This window comes from Rhipicephalus sanguineus, chromosome 11, assembly GCF_013339695.2.
Source record: "Rhipicephalus sanguineus isolate Rsan-2018 chromosome 11, BIME_Rsan_1.4, whole genome shotgun sequence".
NCBI classification, from domain to species: domain Eukaryota; kingdom Metazoa; phylum Arthropoda; class Arachnida; order Ixodida; family Ixodidae; genus Rhipicephalus; species Rhipicephalus sanguineus.
This window is the reverse complement of record NC_051186.1, coordinates 32,191,830-32,218,221: the sequence shown is the minus strand read 5'-3', so window position 1 is coordinate 32,218,221 and position 26,392 is coordinate 32,191,830. Positions and strand designations below refer to the sequence as shown.

Below are 26,392 nucleotides of genomic sequence, written 5' to 3'. Positions count from 1 at the left end.
CTGACAAGGACGTGCTCCTTTTGTAGTCACTACTTGGACACTACGTCACCGGCCACGAGTTGCAGACATTGCAATGCACCTCCCCTTTTCCCTTCCCCCTTCTGTTGAGGGGATCCCGCTCCTACACCGCCGCTGCGTTGGAGAGGTCACATGCTTTCCGGTCACAGTTTTTGCGGACGGCTGTTGGGTGCGCTCTTTCGCCAACTTATCCAAGAAAATGCTTAAACTTTAATGAACGAAAGGGAGTCCTTGCTGGCTTTGGATGCAGAAATATCTTTATTCCATACCACTGCACGTGCCGTCCAAGAGACACACACGCGAGTTTGCGGTAGCAATGCACTTGCTTCGATCTATCCTCACAAAGCAGACATGCGTGTGGGGTACGAGTCGCACTATACATAACACCACCAATGTCCCGTGAAGTGCAACATCTCACAAATGCATGACACACGCGCACACACATACACACGCACACACTCTCACCATTTGCATAAGCGCTAAGTGGCATTTGAACATGCCCCCTCTATGTATATAGAATGGAGATTCAACTACAAATTGTGGGGAGTATGGGGAGTTGCTACCAAGTTTTTTGTCGGTGCCAAAAAACACATACAGCACACATCACTTGGTCGTCACAGTGGGCCACTACTGCCAGTATATTAGCTACAGGTGAGTGTTCAACATTGGGAGAACCGGAAAGAGAAGCAATGACAATGACAAACAGCTGAAGTGCCATGGAAAGCACCCTTCATGATCGATAAGCAATAAAAAATGAGGGAGATGACAACTTTGCAGCAAAAACTATAAAGAATCACTTAAAATGGGCATTCAAGTAAACACTCCGTGCTTAAACAAGTCCGTGGCTGACGAATGCGTCAAGCCAGGGGTTGTGTACCTCCAATAACAACTGCATATGGCAGTATGTACACTTTTCATCAACACAATACAAATGGAAACAACAAATCCAAGCTCAAATGATTCCTACAGTCAAGCAAGTCTGAATGTCGCTTTTCCACTGTTTGCAACACAGTTATTGTGACGAAGAATCTGTGCTGTGGCACCTCCATGGATTCAAGAGAAACAGAAGTGTGGGATCCTTATCTGGTGTTCCCTTTCACACTGCTCATGGGGCAGCCTAGCCAGAAACCAAAATGACTGAAGTTCATTTGGCAGGTATTTGAATACCCTTGCCAGGCTTCAATAGTGACCATGTGGCGCTGTTACACTGAACAGTGTCATCCCCCCAAAACATGTTATGAACATGTTTCATTGCAGCCATAAGTCAAGTTCGATACGAACCACAAGCTACAACCTCTCAAGAATTGTGTTCCTCTTCCAAGTGACATGTTCCAATCATTCAATGAAGTTGCCCATGTTTTCTTTTTTCAAAGTTACATCCACACTACACTTCACCATAATCAAGGGTTCAATCCTGCAACAGCAGCGCTGCTATGCATCTTCAGAAACAATCTGCACTGTCTTTAATGCCAGAAAGTACGAGCATATAGATGACAGCAAGAAAGAAAAAAATCGTAGAGCAAGATATGTGGTCTTTAAAACATCCTGAAGCACTTCGTTGCATGCTACCACATCAACACAGTAAGTGATGCATAGCGAAGCTGTCTATGGTAGCATGCTGGACCACAATCAAGAGGAATTACTTTGCATTGATTGCCACTAACATTGCATTAGCATGCAAGAAGCAAGACAGGCATGCATATTCTGAATTCATTACCCACAAAGTGCAATGCACGCACCTCATGATTTAATTGCAAACCGATCCATTTAAAAAAGTCGGGAAATTGGCAGGGGGAAAAATCAGGGCATGATACTAATGCCATCTCACATTTTTATTGTCAAGTGTCTTTTCTGTTAACATGTGAAATGGCCCATGCCTGGCAAAATAGTCAGAGGCTGCCCAGAAGGTAGCAGGCTAGTGGTCTCTGTTCATGAGTACATGTTCCATTTCGTAGCTCTGTGACAACACAGGAGCTCAAAATGCAGCATACTTACAGCTAACGCCAGTATGCTGATTTTGAAAACGCTACACGCTCGACAAGTAGCAGTGTTGCCATCCTTTAGGCACTGATTAATGTTACGTGCCCATGTGTAGTCATCCTGCGAGACTTTGTCAACTGCATAGACTTGTCTTCCTTGTTTGTGTGCCAACAAGCATACGTAGTTATACTTTCCGTAGCTATTGTAGTCGCATTCAATATGTCAAGACACTCTTCGTATTGAATTCAAATCTATCACCTCTGACAGAATTGCACAAGGACAACAGTCCAAAGTTGCTGGTCACCCACATTGCACATATATATATACACACACATAGGTAAGAAAAAAAGTACATGGTCCGTAAAACATTCCTCCATTATAAATTTCATGAACATGAAACATGCTGCTAAGAGCTAAAAAGTGGTGTCACTTAAGTTTCCTAAAATAATTACTAGAGGCAACTCTGGCACTGATCATACAGCTACCCTGGGAACAATGGGTAATACACTGATTTGTCTAGCCTTCGTGCTCGTGGCTTCAATGTCCTGGTGGCTTTGTGTATTACTGTTTTCCAGCGTCAGTGACACAAGCGAGATTACTGAAAGTTCTCATTTTGCAAAGCAGGCAGCGGCTGAACGCTGATAAAGCATCGCCCTCTCTCTTTTAACATCATTTGCAATGCTAATGTGTTGTGCCATGTGTCTCTGTCTTGTGTATAGCTTTTAGCAACAGAAACTACTTGCAATGTTGTTAGGCCTAACAACGTATTTCGATTCACGTTTCGCAAAGCTCGGTGGTAAGCTCTTGCCACTTTTTCTTCTTTTTTTCATGAGACGCATGAAAAACTGAGTGGCCACTTTCACAGCTAATATTCCTTCTGTGTAACAAGGCTGTTCGTGATGAAAACTAAAGCTAGTACAGCGTTTCCCTTGTGCTATCTGATCGATTCAACACCAAGCTAACGTGCCTGGCAGATGCAGAGTGGACGAAAAGCCAACGCACCCGCAGATGACATTCAAAAAGTGACTTAAGACACAGTTTCCAATGAAGTTCAAGACAGCACCAGTGTGCATTTTTAACATCACATTATAAAATGGGACCATTACCGAACGCTAAGCGAAACTGCCTTTCCTCTATCACTGAGTAGTGCGTCAAGTCACAGCTGATAAAAATGCTGTGGTGCACTTATCCTGCGCTAATGGAAGCGAGTGATTACCAATTAAATGTTGAGAAGGCACACCTACTCATTTACGTACTTGGAAAACACTAAAGCATCCCATACTAACAAAAAAAGGAGCTTCATATAAAGACACAACATCTGGTACTTATATCTTTATAGATGCTGCTAAATCTAGTCACCAGTAGAGGAGGCACTACCACATCATATTCCTAAATTTATAAGTGATCAGATTTCTCTAAGCGCATGAAGGCAATATGGGTCTGTGCACGAGCATAATCATTACAAATCGTTGCATTCATAATGCAATATTTCGTTGTAAATGGGCAGTTTTTAAAGCAAAAAGGTCGTACGAAGCCGCAAGAACGAATCTGGAGAGGTCATAGCATTCGAAGATACGAACAAGAGGAACAAACAACACGAGTGCTAACATTCAACTGAGTCAACACTCTTGCACATGTCTTTAAGTGCACACTTCTGAAAATGTATCTAACCGAATAGCCCGAAAAACCGTTCTGGAAGAATTAAGTTCATGTAAATCCGTGTGCTACCCATCGTTCCCATTCTGGTCTGAACCACCTTGCTTGAAGGTCCCACAGACACTAGCACTAGTTCCCTCCAGTAGTTATTGTCGGAAACGCTACGCTTCCCAACTAGATAGATGAACATGACAAAGAGGGTGTACGCCAGTGCAGACTGTTTAGTCGTTCGAGCTCCCTGGATGTAAACGAGGCGTGAAAGAGGCGAACCTGATGACCAACCAATGTTGGTTCCTAGCAATGCATTCGCTCAAAAGCAAGCACAGGTACTTTCAACTTGAAGACATATAGAATGTTGGTGAAATATTACAGATTCGCAACTACACGATCAATGCTGATATGACTTTTTTAAAGCCTTGGACAATATTCCTTTTACCCCGAAGGGTCACATTTTGGGATGTTATGAATCATGTTATCCAGAGCTGTGCTGGGTGGTAAAAAAAAAATCACCACAAATTAACCGATCGTTTATTTCTCCTTTTCTAGAATGCCCCACTTTTATGTACACGAGACATGTACGGAAACTTCGAGAGAGCAGTGGAAAATGGTAGTGCAGTCAAGGTCTTGGCAGTTGCTCAGAATTTTTCTCATGATTACACACAAACACTCATTTTTTAAAAACATTTCCATGTCACCTCCTCACCCCTACAAAAAAAAAAACACATCTATGGGTAAAGGAACTGTGCACAGGTTAGCCAAAAGAGCAAAAAGAATCAGCCGGCAAAACATTAAAACAATAAATAAAAACTATTTCACTATGCTTTCTTTGTGGACAAGTTTATGCATTACCTCATGATATATTTACATCACTACCGCTGCCACTCAAAAGAAAAGCGTTAAAGGTTATTCCTTCTGAAATGTGGACAGCGTGACCTTTTTGGCAACGACAGTTGCGCGATTGTGTAGAATGCTCGCTTGTGGCACTTTTACATGCTTCAGTACATGGTACCTAAGTGCAAGTCTGTCGTTACTAATGTGCGCATTAGGCAATGTTTTTTTTTTTGCTTTTCACTAAGTTGGTGCTTGAATGAGCGCAACATGACAGGCAGCTAAGACAGCTATGACAGTCAGCTAAGAATGAAACCCAAACGAATCAGTACGCCAAGCAGGGCAATTCTAAGAAATCCAAATACTTGTAAGATTCTATAGCCTATGAAGATCCAACTGCTACGAAATTACACTGTCAATGTCATAGCTGCACATGCAGCAAGGCTTATCAAGTCTTCAAGCCAGAGTGGTGCACATTTCAGTGCTGTCTCTTTAAAACATAGATGTGAAGCGTAGTGGTGGTGATAGTGTATGCAAAACACTGTCACAACATAGCGTCACACTGTCGCACCATAGTGACACTATGAGCAAACCACACTGTCACATTTTAGAGTCACACTGTTGTGCCACAGTGACTGTGCGTAGACCACACTGTCACTCATTGTCACATCATGGTGCCACACTGTTGTACCACAGTGACAGTGTGTGCAAACCACACTGTCACATTTTAGTGTCACACTGTTGTGCCACAGTGACAGTGTGTGCAGACCACATTGTCACAACATAGCGTCACACTGTTGCACCACAGTGACACTGTGAACAAACCACACTGTCACATTTTAGAGTCACATTGTTGTGCCACAGTGACTGTGTGTAGACCACACTGTCACTCATTGTCACATCATGGTGCCACACTGTTGTACCACAGTGACAGTGTGTGCAAACCGCACTGTCACATTTTAGTGTCACACTGTTGTGCCACTGTGACAGTGTGTGCAGACCACACTGTCACTCACTATCACATCATGGTGTTGCACCACAGTGACAGTGTGTGCAAACCAGTATTAAGTGGGGCACCAGTAATACAAGACTGACTGGCAGGGTTTTTAAAGTATGATACATATTAGGCAGCATTCATCACCACAAGAACTTCCAAGCCACCAGAAAAGATTATGCTGCCATAGGATGTACTAAGAGCCCCACACAGTTTTCTTGAGCATGGCACTACATGATGTTGTCACCCTCATTGCTGTTCATGACTCTGTCCTGGCATAACCATGAAATGATGGCGTGTGACCAGCATACTGGCCGATGCTTCGCTAAGAACATTTAGACATGTGCAACCCATGCGATCCGTGGTTGTGAAAGTTTGTTCTATTCCCGAGCAGGGAAGCTTTATTTAAACAAGAGACCAATTAACCCTGCTTGTTGAGTTAATTATGACCACATGTATAAACACGTTTGTAATTTAAAAGGACAGACTGGTGGGCTAGTTGGTATTGCATAACTGTGAACAGTAGCGCAAAAAATTCACACAGACGATGACAGAGCAAGACGGAACACAGCGCTAAACTAAAGATGAAGTTTAAAAGGACAGACTGGTGGGCTAGTTGGTATTGCATAACTGTGAACAGTAGCGCAAAAAATTCACACAGACGACGACAGAGCAAGACGGGACACAGCGCTAAACTAGAGATGAAGTTTAAAAGGACAGACTAGTTTAGCGCTGTGTCCCGTCTTGCTCTGTCGTCGTCTGTGTGAATTTTTTGCGCTACTGTTCACAGTTATGCAATACCAACTAGCCCACCAGTCTGTCCTTTTAAACTTCATCTTTAGTTTAGCGCTGTGTCCCGTCTTGCTCTGTCGTCGTCTGTGTGAATTTTTTGCGCTACTGTTCACAGTTATGCAATACCAACTAGCCCACCAGTCTGTCCTTTTAAACTTCATCTCTAGTTTAGCGCTGTGTCCCGTCTTGCTCTGTCGTCGTCTGTGTGAATTTTTTGCGCTACTGTTCACAGTTACGTTTGTAATCCACTAGGCTAATAAAAAGTTCATTATAGCATAGCTGTATCGGACAAGAAAACACCTTCATTACAGTATCCAGCATTTATTTTGAACATGTTTTATATCAGCGTGAAATATTTTAAGTCCATTACGTTGCATTTAGTAATTCATTATATCCACATTCATTCAATTGAGCCTTGCCCATAGAAGAAGACCATGCCTGTGTAACCACATTTTCTACAACCAGTTTGGCAGATAGTAACACAGTAGTTCCATTCTTAGCTGACTATGAGCAATCCTTGAAGCGTCATGATGGCCTTCTAAATTATAAGCTTTTATTGATTTGAACTTATCAATGCATTAATGCAAACAAAACAAACTGCATGCTAACTCGAAGTATTAAAAAAGAATAGAAAATGGTGAGCTATGATACAGGCAAGGACATGACAATGATAAATGAAAAAAAAAAAGTTACCATTTGGAACGCTTATATCATTTCATCTTTTCTTTCGAAGCACGTGTTCGCCAACCACACTGGGGTCACTTCCTTGGTCCAAACATTGCAAAGGACTGGCTTCGATGAGTTCCATTACACAGAACCAAGTAGGCAGGCAGGCAGGTAGGTAGGTGGGCAGGCAGACATTAGAAGCATGTTACACCACCACTGAAGAAGCACGACTGTCGCAGGACTCGAAGAGAACAATTTAAAAAAAAAAAAAAAGCAACTGCAAGAGAACACCGTGTAGCTACGCACAGGGGCACACCACACACACCACAACAGCGTATCCACGGCACACTCAATCGTCGTCGTCAGACACGGGAGCGGCTTTGCGCTCCGTGGCACGTTTCCGCTTGGCGGGCGTTGTCTTCTTTTGTTCGCTGCTGCTGTCTTCTTCGTTGCTTTTCTTGGCTTCGTCGTCTTCGTCGTCCTTCCATTCGTACTCGTCGCCCGACTTCGCCTCCTCTTCCTCCTCTTCGGATGAGCCCTTGGCTTTCCCTCTGGACTTAGCTGCTAAAGGCAAAAGGTTCGCGCTCTGGCATTAAACAATGCAGCTCAAGGGTCATGCTGACGTGCCAGAGGCTATTGATGATACAGCAGCATGCTGTTAATGACAACAGCTCTGTTCTCCCAGCAAATAAAGCGTGTTGAGTGTAGCAGCTTCGCCTTAGGACATCAATGTTTAGGACGGCATGCCTTTATGTTGCTCCTTACAGTTAAAAAAACCTCCTTTTTTACAAGAATTGCGCTATCGCAAGTCTCTTGTCAACTGTGAATGTGTCCCACACCTTAAAACAGCAGTAGAGGTTAGTAATTAGTAAAAGTTGTTGCTGGGTTAGTTGGTTCAAAATGCTTAGGTAGCACGGAGAAGTTCCGGTGCAACACGATGCAGTGAGATGGTCATTTGGTACATATCGCAGCTTTTTCGCACGTGTGGCAATGCACTTTAAATTGATGACGTCTGTCTGCAAGTAAGCTGAAATTTTGTGCCGCTCTGCATCTCTCCATTCTTGTCTTTGTTTTGAATGTAGTATTTTTGCCCAAACATTAGTACTTCGCAGGAATCCTGATAGCAATGGTTACATTTTGCACTGTCAATGGTCGTAGATTTGCTCTTCAAGAAATGCAAGTGCACAAGGGTCAAAGGCCTTTGTACCCTGCAAAGGCTGTATAATGCTGCAATGTCCTTTGAATTGTGAGACTTCCAATAGCCCTCCGGTGATGTAGTGTGTTTGTGACTTAGTAACGCTATGAATGTAGACTGGGACAGTCATATGGAAGCCAATGATAATAGTGAGGCAATGTCCCAATTAAGAGAAATAGGTTCATTACTTCAGAAAAACAAATGCCCAAGACATGCAATGGCTCTCCTTTGGTACAGCAACGTCAGTGAGTTCCATTTTTCAAACACAAGGATTCCACTAGTTTGGGGTGGTGGTAGAGTATGTATATTGCGCCGTCCAGGTAACTGGAGGAATCCAGAGCAATATAGCTCACTTTTTGGCCGCTTTTTTTCCTGTAATACAAACTAAAAGAACTTTAGACAGCGTAATGTTTAAAAAATGTGAAATATTATAGAGTATCCAAAGCAATGTGTTAATGTGCTAGTGTCAAAATAAAATAGGGAACAGAACGACAACAGTGATGTTGTGGTAGAGCTACCTCCTAACAAATCTGACCTTTGCAGAAAATGAACAATATTATGTGGGATGGCATGTGTGGTATGATGCATTTAGGAAGAACGGCACAACCGCCGTAACATCAAAATCACTTGCAAAATTTGATGCTGTTTTCAAAACAGCATCAACTAAAGTGAGACACTAAAACAGTCTAGTATGATAAAATAGCCTCCTAGATCTTTATTTTCATTCATTTCATGGTAACATAATGGTTACCATGAAGAAAGAAAGAAGGTGAGAGTTATGAATTTTGAGCTTAACTCTCCCAACAGTTATGTTGGTATGACACCACAAATTTCAAAGGATATCTTCTTTTTGTGTGTGCGCTATCGTAGGTCAGCAAAAGTCCTTCAAACATGTCAACTTCAGTCTTTAATATGATTGGTATATTTAACGCAGTCCCTCTTTACAGAAAAAAGACTAACCGTAACCTAGCGACTAGCTTTGAAGATTGGACAAGTTCGTAATGCAGTTTCGAACTTGATATAACGCAGAAAAAAGAGGTACAAACAGCAGAGGACTTAAAAAAGAGATGGAAAGAGCACTGACTTGTTTTTTTTTGGCCCCCTAGCTGTTTCTTCCTATTCTAAGCCACGCTGCATCCAGCTCGGAAATTACCTAGCAGAAGCCAGGAAACACACGATGCCACAGCAAGCTGGCGTGGGAACTTCAAGGCAGTGCTGCCACTTTTCTTTCATTCTTGTATCTTCTCTGACCTTAGTGGTTTTTCAATATCGTAATCTCGCAATTTACTAATACGACTCCGACTATTTTCCTCTTTGTGTCACTTCTAAGGGCTCAAACAAAGGATAAGCACTGTCCATGACACTGTACAATCTCAGCACTGCAGTTTCAGAGCACTCACCTTTCTTGCTGGTCCGTTTTGCAGGTTCTTTCTTTTTACTGGCTGCAGGGGGGTGCTTAAAGTTCTTCAAGTGCTGGGCATTTTTCCTGTGAATCGATGGTGACACGATATGCAGCAGTCTCCACAAAGTCCCTACCCTCATACATTGCAGGATACATGCAGGACACCGTGGTAGTCTGTCAGAGGCATCCTAACAACACCTCGTCGAAGACAGACACGGTGCCGTGACATCAAGCCTAGTCACACGACAAAGGCACGCGATAAATGACATGTTTTTTTTTGTTTTGTTTTTTAGATCCATCACAACTGTGAAGAGCTAGAAAAGAGGGCCTAGTGATGCAGTAAAGTTTGTTGGGCTTATTACAGTAGGGCACTTTGGGCAAAGAGAACTTAACGTTCACATTAGAGCACTTTGCTACTTCTTTCAACTGATGAGAAATGCAGTAACATGAAAACTGTCGGGAATTTTCGTTTTGGTGCGAAATGGCATAACGTTGGCACCCATCCAACAGCAGCTGGAAGTTACTATTGCATGTTTCTGAATCTCTTCCTTTTTTGTTTTCTTTTCTACCCAAATTACCCAAGCAATTACACTTGGGTACATACAGTAAAACTGCGTTAATTCAAAGTCACTGGGACTGTGAAAAATCTTCGAATTAAGCGGGTTTTTGAATTAACCAAACATACAAAAAGCGGGATGCAAGAAACTTTGAATTAATGAAAGTAATCAGAGGTGGTTGTTTGCTGTGCCTGCTAGCTTGCGGCACCAACGGTTGTGTCTTCCAGCAATAGCTGGTCCCAATTTCGCCGCTAAACCAAAGAAACGGCGGGTCTCGTTGCTGCCAGCGAAAAAAAAAAAAAAAAAAGAAAGTGAGAAAGGAAAAAATAACGGTCTCATGTTCAACTGAAATGTGTGCCCGAGGAAAAGAAGACATGCTTCACTGCAACACAGTGGTGACACGCGGGCAGCATGTCACCTGCTTCTTGCTGCGTCAACGCGTCATGATGCAACCATTCGCTCGTTCTTTCTGGTAAAATAAAGAATTTAATAATGACCAGTGTGACGGAATCCGGGATGTGTTCTGGCTGGAAAACATGATCACTGAAGTTTTCGAACTGAGTTTTCCAAATAGGCATTGCAGGCAAGTACTTCGCCAGCAGTGCAAGTGCACAAATTGCCAGAGCAACCACTAGTCGGAAGTTCGCATATGTCGCGAATTCCGTCAGATCGTCCTTTATTAATTTCTTTAGTTTCCCAGAAAGAATAGGTAAAGCATGACGCGCTGGCGTTGAGAGAAGCACGAGTCATGCTGCCTGCGTGTCACCGCTGTGTTGCAGTGACACACGTGTTCTTTTCCGCAGGCGCACATTTCAGCTGACCAGGAGACCTTTTTTTTTCCCTTGTGCCGATTGCAGCGAGGCTGGGGTGCTTCATCTGTCCCTCATTAGTATCGCTACATTGCATTGCCTTGTGGCTACTAAGGGCTATCGTATCTGTGGATTTGCGGCAAAATCGGGATCGGGAATCGGCACCTGGCACCCAAAGTTTTCGAATGAAACAGGATGGTACTGATTGCCGCTTCAAAGTATCCACTCAAATTTACATTGCAAAATACGGGACCACAGAAATCCTTCGAATTAAGTGGGATTTCGAATTAACCGTGTTCGAATTAGAGGTTTTACTGTACAAGAGGAAGAATTCATGTGATGCTACCAGCAGACGTGAGCACTGTGCACCAGTTATGACTCAGCGTTTCCCTTCCCTTACAGTGCACCTTTCTAATGGTGAAACGAGACCTATGCAAATCAGCTATGCCAGACAGGGCACTAGAAAAGTGTCGAAGGACTGGGGTGATGTGCACAGATGGTCGCCACCAGTACTGATGGCAAAGGCAAGCGCTTGCCTCAGAGTTGACATTCTTTATGCCAATCTGTTTTGAAAAAACTGCAGAATTTCTAAAGCCTACGATATTACTCCCTGAGCTACTTACAACAATGACATTCTATTGCATGTGAAGATCTACAAACTTCACAGTCTCTATCATGCGAGTTTGCACAATGGAGTCACACAAAGCTTGTCACTTACACATGTCGTGGGTATCAATGCTTATCAAGAATGTACACGTGAACAAGGCCATAACAGCCGCGTCTAAAAAGCCTATGCCACTAATTCAACTGTGTATACTCCAATATTTCTGTTGTGAGAGCTGGTCTAACCTGAAGCATTCTTTTCCGTATCGGCACATGGGTCTGTCATCCTCATCCCCGCTTCTGTCTTCATCTTCGTCCTCACTCTCTTCTACTCGAGGCTTGGCACGCTTTTTGCTTGCGGCAGTGGCAGACGGTCGTTTGGTTTGCCTCTTGCCGCGGTCACTACTGCTCTCGGCGTCGCTACCATCGGCGTTGTCCTTGGTCTCTTCCTCGTCCTCATCTTCGTCTCCCGAGGAACCTTCATAGTCAGAGTCCTTGGGATGACTGAACTGCTTCAGGTGTTGGGCATTTTTTCTGCAATAAAATATGAACAGGTAAAGACTTCTATTAGAAAATGTTGCTGACTAACACGCTTTGGATGTAGAAAAAAAAGTAGAGTTGTGCGAATAGCAAAATTTTGGGTGCGAAGCGAATTCGAATAATAAAGATTGAGTGCGAATCGAATCGAATAATTTCGAATAATTTTCGAATATTTCTCAAACATTTTTCGAATAATTCGAAGTGAAATTACAGAAAAAGTTGCAGAGAATCCCTAAGTATGTTCTTGTGAGATAGCAACATGAAAGTGTTTCTTTTCGCTAGGTTGATGAAGCGCTGGTAGGGTCATATTTCATAGTTGTCTTTATTATCAAGAATGAGGCAATGCGGAGGCCGAATTGTATTTACGTACATGATTTGGTGCAACCAAAGTGTTGCCGACAACACTTTACACGTGATAGGCAGAGATGCCATTTCCTCAGCCTCTCCTTCTCTTTCAACTGCTGTGGAAGGCCAACTGATGTGGCGGACAAGGGTGTGCTCCCTTCAAGTCCGGAGTTCCAAATCTGCCTCGTAGACGTCGATATATAGGAACATCTGAAATTTCGGATGCTAAAAAGCTTCGGCGTCCGATTTTTTGGACTTCCTGCCCAAATTTCAGGTCCAAAACAGCATTAATTGAGCCCCCAACTCTGCCACATCTTTCATCTACATATTGAAACCAGCGTTTTCTTGAGTTAATACATTTGCGACCGTAGCGGAGCTTGAAAGCCAGCTTTGCCGCAATACGGGGGTGTGATGAGGTGAAGCATATTGAAAATTTAGGGACCACTTCCAATCAGACGTTGACTGTCTCTTGCCTAAGTTCGACCGTAACGGAGCTTGAAAGGCAGCTTTGCCGCAATACGGAGGTGTGATGAGGTGAAGCATATTGAAAATCTAGGGACCACTTCCAATCGGACTTTGTCTCTTGGCTAAGTTCGACCGTAACGGAGCTTGAAAGGCAGCTTTGCCGCAATACGAGAATGTAATGAGGTGAAGCATATTAAAAATCTGAAGGGGTCACTTTCAACCGGACGTTGACTGCATTTGTCTTTGGGAAGTTCGAATAGTTCGAATAGTAAAATTTCAGTGCGAATCGAATCGAATAGCAAACACTATTCGAAAAATATTCGAAATTTCGAATATTCGCACACCCCTAAAAAAAAGTTTATCGATAGGTTTCACTTCTTGCATCAACATGCAACAAGACAATGATGGCAGCTTATGAGGAAGACAAAGATAATAAAAAAAGAACGATGAAGTGAGGTACACAGAAAAACCTCCTCTCTCACTTCCAAGCTAACAGGTCTTTTAGAATCAAGCCACACACTCTAGATGATTTCTTGTTGTCAGCATTTTGCATCTTCTGGGTTCAAAAGCAAACCTTTGCCTCTGAATGCTCTGTGGCTGACAAAAACGGACTCCTTGAGAAGCACACACACGCACATGCATGCGTACATGTGCATGCACACACACACGTGCACACACACATAACAGACTAGACTTTCACTTAAGGTACACAACTCACATTGCCAATTTGCGGCATAAAACAGCTAAAGGAACAAGAACCACTAAAGATGCAACATTATTTTACCACCTCAACAGTGCTAACACATTATTATGCACTTATTCAGTCATTTTACCAGCTGTATGTTCGCTTGGAGGAGTACTTATCCTATATACATAATGCCATTATAACACGTGTAAAATCAACCAGTCAAGATTTTCCCCTCCATTACACTGAGTAGCAGTGCTTCTTATTATGATTACCAAACATTAACACGACGCCAACAGTATAAATTTCGCCTTGTCACCATTTCATACAGGTCTCCTACTAACCTCATGCCATGTACAGTGAAACCTCGTTAATACGTACCTGCCAGGAACACGGCATAACTATGCACTAAACAATAGTATGCATTAACCACCAGGTACAAATTTGCTTCTCCTGGCGTACGCCACCGCCGCCAGCAAAGAAAAAAAGAGTGCCACAGCAAATATCGCCTAAACTACCCACTGCAAAGCCTTTTCTTTCTTTTTGGCAAAGTGGAGAAAAGATCCTGGCACTCTCGCACGACTGCCCGATAGCGCGCGGTGGCCGCCACGCCAAAGAGCATTCCGAAACTATTACAGGGTCCGGGATACTCAGTGCCCGACATAGCGACAGAACAGACAGTGTCTGCATTCTGCGATATATGTGTATGCATCTGTGCCGCGATCTACTGCAGCTGCGTGGAGCCGATCGTTTCCAGGGTAGTTGCGTGCAGCGTGTCGCCTACTTGGCTCACGCCGTCACTGCCGGGCCGCTTGCCGTACCACATGTCGTGGGAGTGTTCTTCGTGCCCGCTTCGCTCCAGACCTTGCACAGATGCGACGAGTAGCTTGTTCAGATAAAGCGGCTATGTCGTGCTTCCTCCGCGACGCTGTAGCGGTCCTGGCAGCGGACGGAGGCTCGTTGGGTGGTCGCCTAATAAAAGCGTGCAGTATGGTTACAACAGCGCTATGCTTGCTGTACCGTACGTGTGCGTTTAGCGTGATAGCGTCAATGCAGTGAGGTTTCACGGTGTCCACGACCCGCAACGCTCAACACCGCAACAGCGATCTGCTTTCGTTTTTACAAAGCGGTGCGCGCTTGAACACGGCCCCGCACGAGGTGGCAGTGATCGGCGGCCCAGCACGTTCAGGTTGTCACCAAATAAAAGCGTGCAGTATGCTTACAGTAGCGCTGCGCGGCACGCGTGCCTGAGCAGATAGCTGACGGTACTTATTGTGATAAGGTTGTCGGCGCTAAGTCATGCTGGCGCGTTTGTCGGTGGCCGCCTCTTCGCCTTCGTTCTTTCCCGATGCTTACCTGCAAAGGCGTCGCCGCAATCGCGCAGAAGTCGGAATCGGTGATCGACCGATCTCCGCATTTCTCGAAAAGACGGGAAACCTTTGGCGGCACACTGTGGCGTCGAGAATTCCACTGGTGCAGTAAAGTTTTATGGCAGAAAAAGTTATCGCGGTACGCGTAGGTACGCACTAACCGGTAGGCATTGGGCGAACCACTACGGCTTAAGCGGTCAGCGAATGCATTGGGCTCTATGGGACTCGGCCGGGGATTTGTCGCAACTACGTTTTAACCGTTAGTACGTTTAAAGCGGGTATGTATTAACGACGTTTGACTGTAACATATTAAGTGGAGCCAAACTTGCTAACAATAATTAAACTAGATTTGCTTCCAATCATAACGTCCTTCCTTTTACCTTTCGAACTAATTATGCAGACAAATGGCCTATTATTTTTATCATATCATTTCAGAATGGCCTCCCTATTCACTTAACAGTCGTCGCGATCAAATTTTGAAAAGAAAGTTTTCTCCTTTTTTTATATAGGCCGTTAATTTTTGCTCTTTCTCTCATAGACAAAAAAAATATGTACTATATTCTGAGTTGCACTACATATAAACTACTAGACGCAACTCATATTGTGCATTCTCTTTCAATTCTACAAGTTTCCTTTCTACAATAGTCCATAATATTTGCATTTTGTTTTACTGTTCTTGTTTCATCAACATCATCTTGCATTATCTTTTGTACGCTTGATCAATTTTTGCACGATTCATGGGTGCATTGTATCTTAGTTTTTTTCACTATTCTTGAACATCACAAGTTTTCTACCCTGCTGTCAATGATGTCATTTCTCGTATGTTCCAACAGGGGGTTCCCTTACGGCTTTGCCTTCCGAGATGTCCTTCTAGAAGTACCTTCATTCCACGCACTATGTTTTGAAACTGAGGAAAACACGATTCGATCCATCAGGAAAGACGATTCAGAAGTATCGTTGTTCAAAGTGACCATGCCGGAGCCTCAAAAGTGTGCCCACCTGAAGCACTTTCTGCCGTACTTGCAGCTAGGCCGCTTTGCTGGCTGTCGCCTCTGGCCTCTCCTGACCGGGGCCTTTTCACTCGCTTCAGAGCTGCCGCTCTCCGACGATGACCTCTTCCGCCTGTTTCGTGTTCTGGTGGCAGGCTGGGAAAGAGAGCCGACATGACATATTGCCACGTGGTTGCGGTGAAGACATCAGCCGACACCAGCCGTCATAAGCCAACACTTACTATCATTCATCCAACATATGGAAATGCTAGTTAACATTTTCCTGTAGTAAGCTGATATTAGTCATCATTTAGCAAATGCTATCCTGCACTAAATGGTGTTACAGCGTATCTAGTGCTAAGAAGAGTGCGAATATCTTGGTGCCAAGGAAATTATGTATGTGCTGTTAATGTACACTTCACTCGGCCAGTTGCGGGCATACCTTCTTCCTGCGGCTTGCACGCTCCCAGTCACTGGCAGAGTCGCTGTCGGAGGCCGCGTAGCGTGCCACCTTCTTGGTCCGGCGGTTCTCCTCCTCCCAGTCGCTGCCGGAATCGTCCACCTGTTTTCGTCGCTTCTTTGGCTTCCACTCGTCCGAGCTGTTGTCCCACTCGTCGTCGTCACTCGCGATGAAATCGTCTACAAGCCAAGATTGCCAACAACAGTAAGTTCACAGACTGTCCATTTTCCAAAAGTTGGAGCACTCACTCATGTTCACTTTATGGCTGTGAGCGTGCATATAAGCGAAGAAAAACGATTTGTCCCCCATCTCCAGTACTGCACACACTTAGCAGTAATTAAGTCAGTAACTGTTGTGCTCATTCAAATAATTATGAGATGATCAGGGATGCAACAGCCGAAATAGGATTTGGAGCAATATCTGGAGCAGCAAAATGTTGATTTTGGAGCACAAAAATCCAAATCTGGAGCAGATTGCAAAAAAAACCTGAATTTTTTAGCCCGAAATAGCAAATTTGGAGCAGTATAACAAAGAAGGCTTACTTTTAGAAGAGAAAACAAAAATACGTAAAAACCATTCAACATCAGCTAATTTGTGCACAGTGCATGTGAACACTGCTATTTCAATAAAAGCAGTGTGTTGAACCACCCCCAGTGCGAACAATGACCAAGTCCACATTAGCATTTGCAGGAGCTGTCAAATAAATCAACAGACCTGCGAACCTGGCAACCTGGAAATTTGGGAGATTCATAAAGCAGGAGCAAGTGGGGGTAGCGAAAAAAGAAAACTGGCATATGCTTTTGTCTCTTGTTTCTCAAGGCCGCAGAAATGCCATACACAGCAGCTCCAAATGATTGCCAATAATTTTTTAGACGTCAGCAATCATACTAGTACTCGTAATTACATGGCGCGTGCACGAATGAGTAATTAAGAAACAAAACGTACTGTATCCCTGACAGCTAGTACTAATAGCCCCTTCTAAATCTCAGTATGCTTTTCCGCAGGACAACAGTGTACTGCGGCAAAAGTGGCTTAAAAAGCGTTCTGCACGCAATAAAACAAGCATCAGGAAATTCGAGAACTACTGTCCTTTTCTATTGCGATAGCAACTGATGGACACTCTAGACGAATTTTTGCCGTCATCTCTCGTATAAAGTCCAAATTGATAACATATCCCTGTGCATAGTATGTTCTACCGTGAGTAAAAGCGTGCGAGTGCGTGCAACGAACGTGGCTGAAGCAGATATCAAACGAGCCAGCCCATCTCCATCAGTGGGCGGCTCGTATATCCTGCTACGTACTGCGATCTCCGTTGCTCGGAGGGCACATGCGATAACACCTTTGCGCTCGGGAAGCCTGTCATCGAAGCATAGAGAAAACGCCCCACCCTTCTTGAACGAGCATGAAAAGACGCGAGGGAGGCCGGGAGGGGGCTGTCGCTTGAGCAGCAACTTTTGAACTTTGATTCTAAGGGCGCGGTTGCGACCGCTGGCGCGCGCGCTACCTAGGCAGCCATCAGCGGGTGGCTCGTATATCCTGCTACGTACTGCACTCTCAATGCGAAGACACTGTGCAGAAAGAGCATCTTTCCCTGGAAACGCCTTATTCTCTTATACCAACGTTTCGTAGAGTTATGCGAGATCGGATACAAAAGAGTTTCCTGCCAGCCTCACTTCGTATAGGATTACAATTTGTTGCTATCGCATTCATTGCTTCTTCCTTCCGGTGAAACTGACTTTTTTCTCTTCTTTCGCGGGGGGTTAGGGTTAGGGTCTGCGCATCTGTATTGGATGACGATGCCCACACTGCAGATGACGAACGCGGCCTCCATTTCTCGCTCAAATTTGCACAACAGAAAATTTTAAGCTGGTTGGGCATTTTGGTGCAGCGTGGTGCAATTTTAACAAATTTCACGGTTTTGGCTCAGCTTGGCGCAAAAATAAGGAATTGAATCAAATTGTCGCAATTGGCACAGCTGTTGCATCCCTGCATAATGATCCCAGACAAGACATGTGGTTATATTTATTCCCCAGCACCTTGGCAAAAAAAAAGAAAGAAAAGAAAACAAGACTACTCTGTTTAGATAAAGCAGGTATATCACAATGAAAAAAAAAAAGGCATCAGAGCACTGTATCCACATTTGAAAGCAGAGAAAGAGCTCTCTCAAATAGATTTCCTGAATAAACAGCAGGCCAAACTTAAGCGCTTACTCTCCCATTACAACAGAGCCCACCTACATTGCACTATAACCTTTCCTTTAAATCCTTACAATAAGCTTGTGAAAAATTATCTGGTTTTATGTGATAAAAGCAATGGTGCGATTATGAGGGGTGCCATGGCAGGGAAGCACGGATTAGTTTCAACAACCCGGAGATCTTTAACATGCATCTAAATATGAGTACACATGCTTTTTCCTTTCTTTTTTTTGTTTGTTTTGCTTTGCATTTCACCCACATTGAAATTCTGCCTCTGTGGCCAGGAACTGAACCAGCAAGCTGGTGCTACACTACGTCTGATAAGCCAGCAAGGCAAGTGTTCAAATGTGCTGCTCTGTGTGAAAAATTGGCATAATTCTGTAAGCTTACATTGCCAGAGCAACAGTGGAAATAGTTAAAGTTGAACTCATTTATAACAATATTCAAGTATCATGCGGGTGCAGTCCATGTCTGGAGGGGCAGAGACAGGCACAAGTATTTCAAGTGAAACAGGCTGCAGCTTCTCTGCGAACATTTTACTTTTCTTTCCTATAAGCAAACTGGAACTCATCCCGACCTTGTAGCAGACAACGTTCACTCACCAAGCGAGATTTTTTGCATGAGTCCACGGTTTTGCCTTGAAGAGCGTCCGCCTTTCCGGTTGCTGCCGGAACCTGTGACGGAGCGCCGCTCTGCCTGCTCAGGCTTCTTCCTCTTGGGCTCGTACTCTTCCTCAGACTCTTCTTCCTCTTCATCCTCAGCCTCACCTTCGGACTTCTGGTCGGCCTCTTCCCCCTCATCCTCGCTCTCGGATTCTTTTGCTTGCCTTCCACGAGCTTTCGTGGCCGGCTCCTTGCCCGTTACACGCCCGGCTTTCTTTGGAGTTGCCGATTCTACGGATGATAAGTTGGAGACATAAACATCGCAATGAGAATGTCGACTCTGACAGAAATGTACACAGATACAACAAGCTCCAACGACTACCTATGTCAAATAAAACCAAGATATGCTAATGCATGAAAGATGTATATTCGTTAATTTTACAAGTGAGATAACTTGACAAGCATTTCAATTCATCTTTATGCAAGTTAATCAATGAATTGAAATACCTGACTAGTCTCGTGTAGATCCCAACGTGTGCCAGATTAACAGGTGACACTCCATACCAGCGCATGCGCACATAAGTGTGTGTGTCTATTTTCTTTTCTGCTGCAGTGCGCCTTTTCAGTTGATAGTCGGCGTTTGTGTTGTTCTGATCGCTTCTATTGTGTCCTTGTTTGCACACCTACCTTTTCTTTATTATAAATTCGTACCAATGAGCTCAACTTTGTTGCTCTAAGCAGTTGCGTTTGTCTGGTAAACTCCTTGCCACCAACAGCAGTAGTTTTATCAGATGACACCACCATCCCCTCAGCTCGTGTAACTTGGTAATCCGCACACTCTAAGCTGACAGACAGACTAAAACTCTCTATTAACTAGACCTGCCCCGACACTGTTAAAATCTATTATGCCATGGCGAAGTGGTACGGGAACTTCAATGTGACTGATTGCCAAATGCGCAAATAGAGAAATGGGACACCACGCAACAAGAGACCCACAGGAAAGCATGCTCAATCTATCTCTGTGTCTACTAGTGCAATCTATCGGTCATTATCATGAAACAACTAGTTCATCAAGACCAAAGTGTATTTGCCTCCTGCTTTTTTGCTTCGAGCATCTTTACTGGTTTCTAAGTAATAGTGGCTTCTCGTTTATTTTAATAAAAAGCATAATCCACTGGTGCAGCTGAACATTTTTTTCTTTTCAAGTGTACTTCAACAGCTACAGCCCTAAAATAGGAGAAGGCGACACTTCCAATAAAGACCGTTACCAAAGGCCAATAACTCACCAGTGGTGGTCGTTTTGCCCTTCTGTACATTAGAGGCCTTGGCTTTCGCACTTGCCGCAGTCGTAGCCGATTTTGCAGCACTGTCTAGCAGCCAGCGTGGTAGTGTCCTCGTGCCGCCTGTCGACGACTTGCTCTCACTGCCGTCATCACCACCCTTGTTTGCGGGTGCACCACCACCCTTCCTCACCGGCGGCGTCACCTTGGAGACTGCCTCGGGACTGGCCTCCTTCGAGCTTCCCCGGTCCCCGTTTTCCGTCTTTGCAACGACCGCCGTCGTTGTAGAGCGGTGGTTCTCTTCGGCGCTGCCGTTTTTCCGCGCTTCCTCGGAAGGAATGACTGCCGTGGCAGGTTTCTCGGCTGCAAGACCAAACTTATAGGTTAGTGTTCGTGGATAACATGAAGCCAAATTACAAGCTGTACAAGTATAATAGTCCTGCCAGCAGTATGACGACAGTGACCCTTGCCAATTTCCCACTAAATTTAGCTCAAGGCAACAATGAAGAGAATACCAAGGACAATGCTGCTGTGATTTATTTAGCGAAATTCAGAGGTAACTTGGGATGCAAGTAAATCTGCTCAATGCAGTTCCTATTGAGTAGTCACTTAATTCTGACTTCCCTCAGTCGTGATTATGATGGTGCAAACCTTTCACCATAGTCCTTAGCACGTTGAAGGGCTATGTAAGACTACAACTCTTAGCACGCTCTGGCTAAGTGATAAGACTCGTAGTGGTCTATTTAACTGGTCTGTTAAACTGACAATACCAATTCGAGGATTAAGATGCAAGAAAAAGAGTAATGCAGGGGGATGTTTTGCCCTCTTTACTTTAGGGAACATACATCTGCAAGTTTACTTGGTGAAGGTCATGCCTTGCTTTTACCACGAAAGAATAAGCAGTTTTCATGATAAAAAAGAAAAAAAAAGACAACTGAGCTTATTGCTATCTACAGTTACATGATTCATTAGATCACAAAGCCATGACAAGGCTGAGTCTGACAACACTCGTGGTAGATTGGCAATACAGTGCACTATCATAGCTTAATGTTTTTTGTTTGTTTTTTTCGTGTCAGTGCACGAAGGTATTGTCTAATGCCAGATGTGTAATTATGTCGTTCTGAATAATTCAGTCAATCGTAATAATTCTCCAACAGTCACTTTGGCAAAAAGGAGTCGATTAGTTTTAGCAGACAGGGAACCTCTTCGTTATAATAAATATAAAGTAATACAGATCATGCAGATTCACAAGCCAGGTATGTACTTGTCCAAAGCACCGAAACGAGCTAGCATGAAAGCTGCACACCCTCTCAGAATATACATGCAGATGCCAACAAATCCTGCTGCCTCACCAATGCTGTCCTTGTTGTCACCATCGTCTGCAGGCCTGGATTCTTTCAGGTCTGCTGATCTGCGAACATAGCCCCACACGTGAGAGGGCTGGCCAACCTCAAGCAATTACACAACAATCACACGAAATATTGCGATTCCTTACCACAAATTTTGGTGACCTTCCTAAATAATAAACGTATTCAAAGAAAGGAATGAGTGCACATAAGCTTCGAAAACAAAATGCACAGAAACAAAGGGCACACTTGTACCAACTAGTTCAATCACAGCGTTTTATTACGTAACATAGTTTTAACATGACCAGCTTGAGTGCTAGCTAGCAGTTTCGATGGCCATAAATGTCTATAATGAGACGTAAATCATGAAGTGGAACTGAAAGCTGCTAGACCCAAAAGGACAACATGCACGATTTACATGGGTAAACACTTGTTCTTGACTGTAAATTCACTCGTATACCGTATAGAATGTCAACCACTATGTTTCATACTACCAAATGAATTAAGTAAATATGCCCTGATGAAACTACACATATCAGTTCAACAGTTGCCACTAATTGTAACAACTGTAATTGTAACGAGTTAGTGCACCCTGTGTACGTGTCATTCATCTTTGCCTCGTGCCTTGTTTTCGCTGGCGCTGTTTTACTGCAACTGTAAAGAGCTTAGAAACATGCATAAAGAAAGGCACTGCTGGAGTACGACGTACATTGATGAGGTTGATGATGAGTTGATTATTTCCACAATGTACTTATAGCTGTTTGGCAGCAGTGCTATGGAATCACCGGACTGGAGCAACTGTTGCTTGTCCTTCTTCATCACTTTCGAGGGCCCCTTGCCTTGCGCTTGGTAGAAACAGGGGTTGACATGTGTCTGAAACCAAAGCACCGTGAAGTTTTCCAGACAGCCACACAAAAGGCATGCATTTCAAATTGGCCAAACATGTAGAAAACAATGCCAGCTGGAAACACAGATAAATTGATATGTTAATTAGCTTGTCAAATGATGCCAAACAGCTCGTCAACTGATACGTCACATAGCTTCAAAATGCACTGATAAAATAGCAGGCCTAGCAAAAATTCGCAGATTTGTGCAAACCGACCGGTACCTTTAATTACCCACTTTGAACGTGCCGACACCAATTCTACATATGACTAAGAGTCTTACAACTCGCATAAGCCATGCAATTTAAACATGTGGTACCTCAAGAAAGCAAACATCCTTAAAAATAACAGCTGGGTTTTTAAAAGAATGTTTCAAAGTTCTAACCAGGCACTGCCCTGGCATCATCGTTGCAGAATGAGGACTCTCAACCTATGTTCCTTGAAGCTTCAGCAGAGGTAAGAAACCTGTGACAGTTCTAAAGTTCGGCCAGTATATGTAATAATCTTTGCGACTCATTAATTCCCATTGCTAGTACAAAGCCCAAAATCAATCACAACACACAAGTCAGTGTCACCAAGAAATAAAGAACGCTAATGATTTCGATAATTTATAGTTTTAACAGGCCGAAATGGCACATAAGCAAAAAAAAGAGATCCTACAGTGAGTGACTCTGTACTCATTTTTACCACCTGGCATTTTTAATCATGTGAAAAGACATAAATAGAGAAGTAATACGTTGCTACATCCTGCCCTCACAGGAACACAGCTGCTGTGAACAGGAATTGAACCCATAACCTTGCATACAGTAGCTGAAAGCCATAGCGACTAAGCAGTCCTGGCAGTGCACTAACACAATACGGCACGCAATTTTACTGGTTTCAATTTTGAGCTCGCATGTACACACATATACATTTCATTATGGGTTATAGGAGCCATCACAGTAATGCCACTTTGAAAATTTATATTAGCTGCCGCAGTGGCCTAGTGGTTACGGTGCTTGGCTGCTGACCTGAAAGACATGAGTTCGATCCCAACAGCAGCGGTCACATTTCAATGAAGGCAGGACGCAAGAGGCCCACACACTGTGCGATTTCAGTGCATGTTAAAGAACCCCAGGTGGTCGAAATTATTCGGAGCCCTCCCCTATGGCATCTCTCATAGCCCGAGTCCCGTTGAGACGTTAAACCCCACCAACGAACCAACTGAAAGTGGCACCCAACTATACACATAAAACGTCGCTTTCTGGACGTCTTTAGAGGTGTGCTTAGAAAACGAAATGAAAGGCACTTACTCAGGACACGTTTCAAACTAACCTCTGCACCACAGACACAAGAAGAAATGCAAGAAAAAATTTTATTTTGCCATACTAAAATGTGCTGTCTCTACTCAGTTATAGAAAAAACTTTTAAGTGCTTTTGAACAACAATGTAGAATAACAACTTATTGCTAGTGTATGCCAAAAGCAACAAAGGATGCTGCATACATGTGTTGACTTTAATAGCTACTAAAATTGGTGGCCATGCAGTACATATAGGACCTCCTCAATGTGTGCACAAAAACTTACAGGTGTGAGAAAGACTTCGCCATCTTCGGTGACTTCCAGGACTGCATGGTTTCTGGATACCTTCTTGTCGCTGCACTGTGAGGGCAAAACAAGCATACGATAAGGACAAACACGCTTTGAGGAGCTTCATGATCTGCATCAATGCTCAGTTCCGTTATTGAATACAATAGTCCATAGTGATTTTCGGACGGTTCGGCTTCCAAGAAATGCGGCAGCTGTGCTCGCGATAAATATAGTACCTTCAACATCGCATCGCAACACCTGCTAACCACACGCGTCCACCTTGCCTTACACACATTCTTCATTATTCTCTCGCTTGCGCGGGCGCTACATAATGTTCCTTCAACGGAACGCTCAGTTTTTAACCGAGTGTGCACCGCGTGTAGTTGGCGCTTGTTTCCCCCATTTTGATCATGTAGTTTCGGTACAGGCTACTTGCATCAGTGCGTACGTTCTATATGCTTAGACTAAAGTTTGCGCCGTACCACTTTTGCTAAACTTACTTAGAAGGCTCACGAGAATTGACGGGTGCGCGAAAATTCGCGGAGCCCGTTTCAAAACGCCGGTCTTTTGCCGGCACTGGGCAAACAGGCGCCGGAGCACCACCTTGGAATTCCACGCGCGTTCGCCGGATCTTATCCTAACGTTCGAAGCCCTCAGCGATAGTGATCGCGTCTCCGTTCACGGGCGGGTCATCGAAAACTTCAGTTAACGGCACAATACCGCGTCTTGAAATGCATCGTACGGATCGCCTAATCTCGAAGATGCATTATTTCAGCCCCTGCCTGTCCGGTCAATCACCCGCCGCACTGTTGCCGTGAAGGAAGGACCGTCGAAAAAATAAATAAATAAAAATTCGGGGACGCCGCCGTAATGGATTTCGGCTGTTTCGTAGGCGACGCTTAACGAAACGCTCCGGTGCGCTGCGACGCATGCAGCAGCGACAGGTTAGCTCGCCGCAAATCTGACGATCGAACAACGGCACAAGCATGCACTGAAACATCGGAGTGCATTGGAATACAGAAAACAAGCGCGATGGGGCGAACTTACTTCTAGAAGAGGGCCCCGGCCAATGATGGTTTTGCCGATTTTAAGCTCCACCGACTTCTGCCCGCCTTCGACGGGCTTCAGGAGGATCTTCTTCATGTCTACGTTACGGCGAGCGCATCGCGTCACGAGAGAAGGCGTCCAGCGGCACGAGAAAAACACCGCATTACGAGCAACACAGTCGCCAGCGCGGTGATCAGCGCACACCAGCGGCGGCCATTTTGTGTTGCTCCGCGCGGCAGCGGCTGCTGCTCGCAAATAGTTTCGCCATAAATCATTTCTTCTGCGCTTTGGGAAAAAAAAGCGCAGCGACGCGCTTTTATGTCGTTCGGCCTGCGAGTCGCGGTAGCAGTTATGCTGCGAACGCGCAACGCCTCGCAAGAGATGTTACGCTCAATTATTAATCGCCGCTTGCCGCGAACGCCGTAAACACCGACGCGCGTACGTTGACGGACGTACGTCGGCGGTTCGCTTCCTCTAGTTCGCGACAGGTAGCGGTACCTGCTGCGCTTCGTTTGAAAGCGGGAATTATGAAGTCGTGATTTGCTTGACCAAATAGCTAAAGCAAAGCGTAAAGAACAAGAGGACGGTATGTCATATCAATGTACATTTCTCAATGCAACAATCGTCACGAAAGAGAAAGGGCGCACAAACACGGCGTTTGTGTTGTCTCATTCCCTTCTCGAGCCTGTGCACAACCACCCTCTCAGTTCGTGTTGAATACTTACAAGGGCCGTAGCCAGAAGGGGGGTTGGGGGGCGAAAATTTTCGATTTTGCGTGTGTATACATACACGTACACATACAAACACACGCACGGACATAAAATAGGATGGTTGACCCCCCCCCCCCCCCCCGAAAAAAATTTCTGGCTACGCTTCTGATACTTACTATAGCTAGCTCAACTTTCGTTCGTTTTAAACATCACGTATTACATTCGAATTGCCTCAGCGTTACTGAGCTTTCTGGGCACAGTCGAGCAAAACAAGAGAAAGGCGACGCGGTAACGATAATCGGCTTCAATGTTGATATAGATCTGTATCACTCCACCATCTCTCTTATCCCTTCATTAAACAGAGTTAAAGGGCTGATCAGACAATTCGTAATACTTATACTCCACT

General features: G+C 44.3%; 1 protein-coding gene and 1 long non-coding RNA gene across 4 annotated transcripts; both read right to left on the bottom strand.

Annotated features, from left to right (window-relative positions):
* Positions 1–257: 257 nt before the first annotated feature.
* Positions 258–6,097, bottom strand: LOC125760406 (uncharacterized). The gene is made up of 2 exons (XR_007417981.1): positions 2,862–6,097; positions 258–2,801 (listed from the first exon to the last, which is right to left on the bottom strand). It is a non-coding gene; the product is annotated as an uncharacterized LOC125760406 (long non-coding RNA).
* Positions 6,098–6,106: 9 nt separating this feature from the next.
* On the bottom strand, positions 6,107–25,585 carry LOC119373342 (aprataxin and PNK-like factor). 3 transcript variants are annotated; one of them, XM_037643370.2, is made up of 11 exons: positions 25,277–25,585; positions 24,227–24,301; positions 22,487–22,650; positions 21,784–21,842; positions 20,438–20,794; positions 19,152–19,442; positions 16,337–16,533; positions 15,905–16,050; positions 11,747–12,034; positions 9,530–9,615; positions 6,107–7,498 (listed from the first exon to the last, which is right to left on the bottom strand). In XM_037643370.2, exons 1-11 carry the CDS (start codon positions 25,370–25,372, stop codon positions 7,284–7,286), a joined length of 1,974 nt encoding a protein of 657 aa, XP_037499298.1. In that variant the 5' UTR covers positions 25,373–25,585; the 3' UTR covers positions 6,107–7,283. The 3 variants fall into 3 exon arrangements, with proteins under 3 accessions (XP_037499298.1, XP_037499299.1, XP_037499300.1); XM_037643371.2 differs by having other exon boundaries at positions 6,107–7,495; XM_037643372.2 differs by lacking the exon at positions 6,107–7,498 and adding an exon at positions 7,505–8,501.
* Between the last annotated feature and the right edge of the window lie 807 nt (positions 25,586–26,392).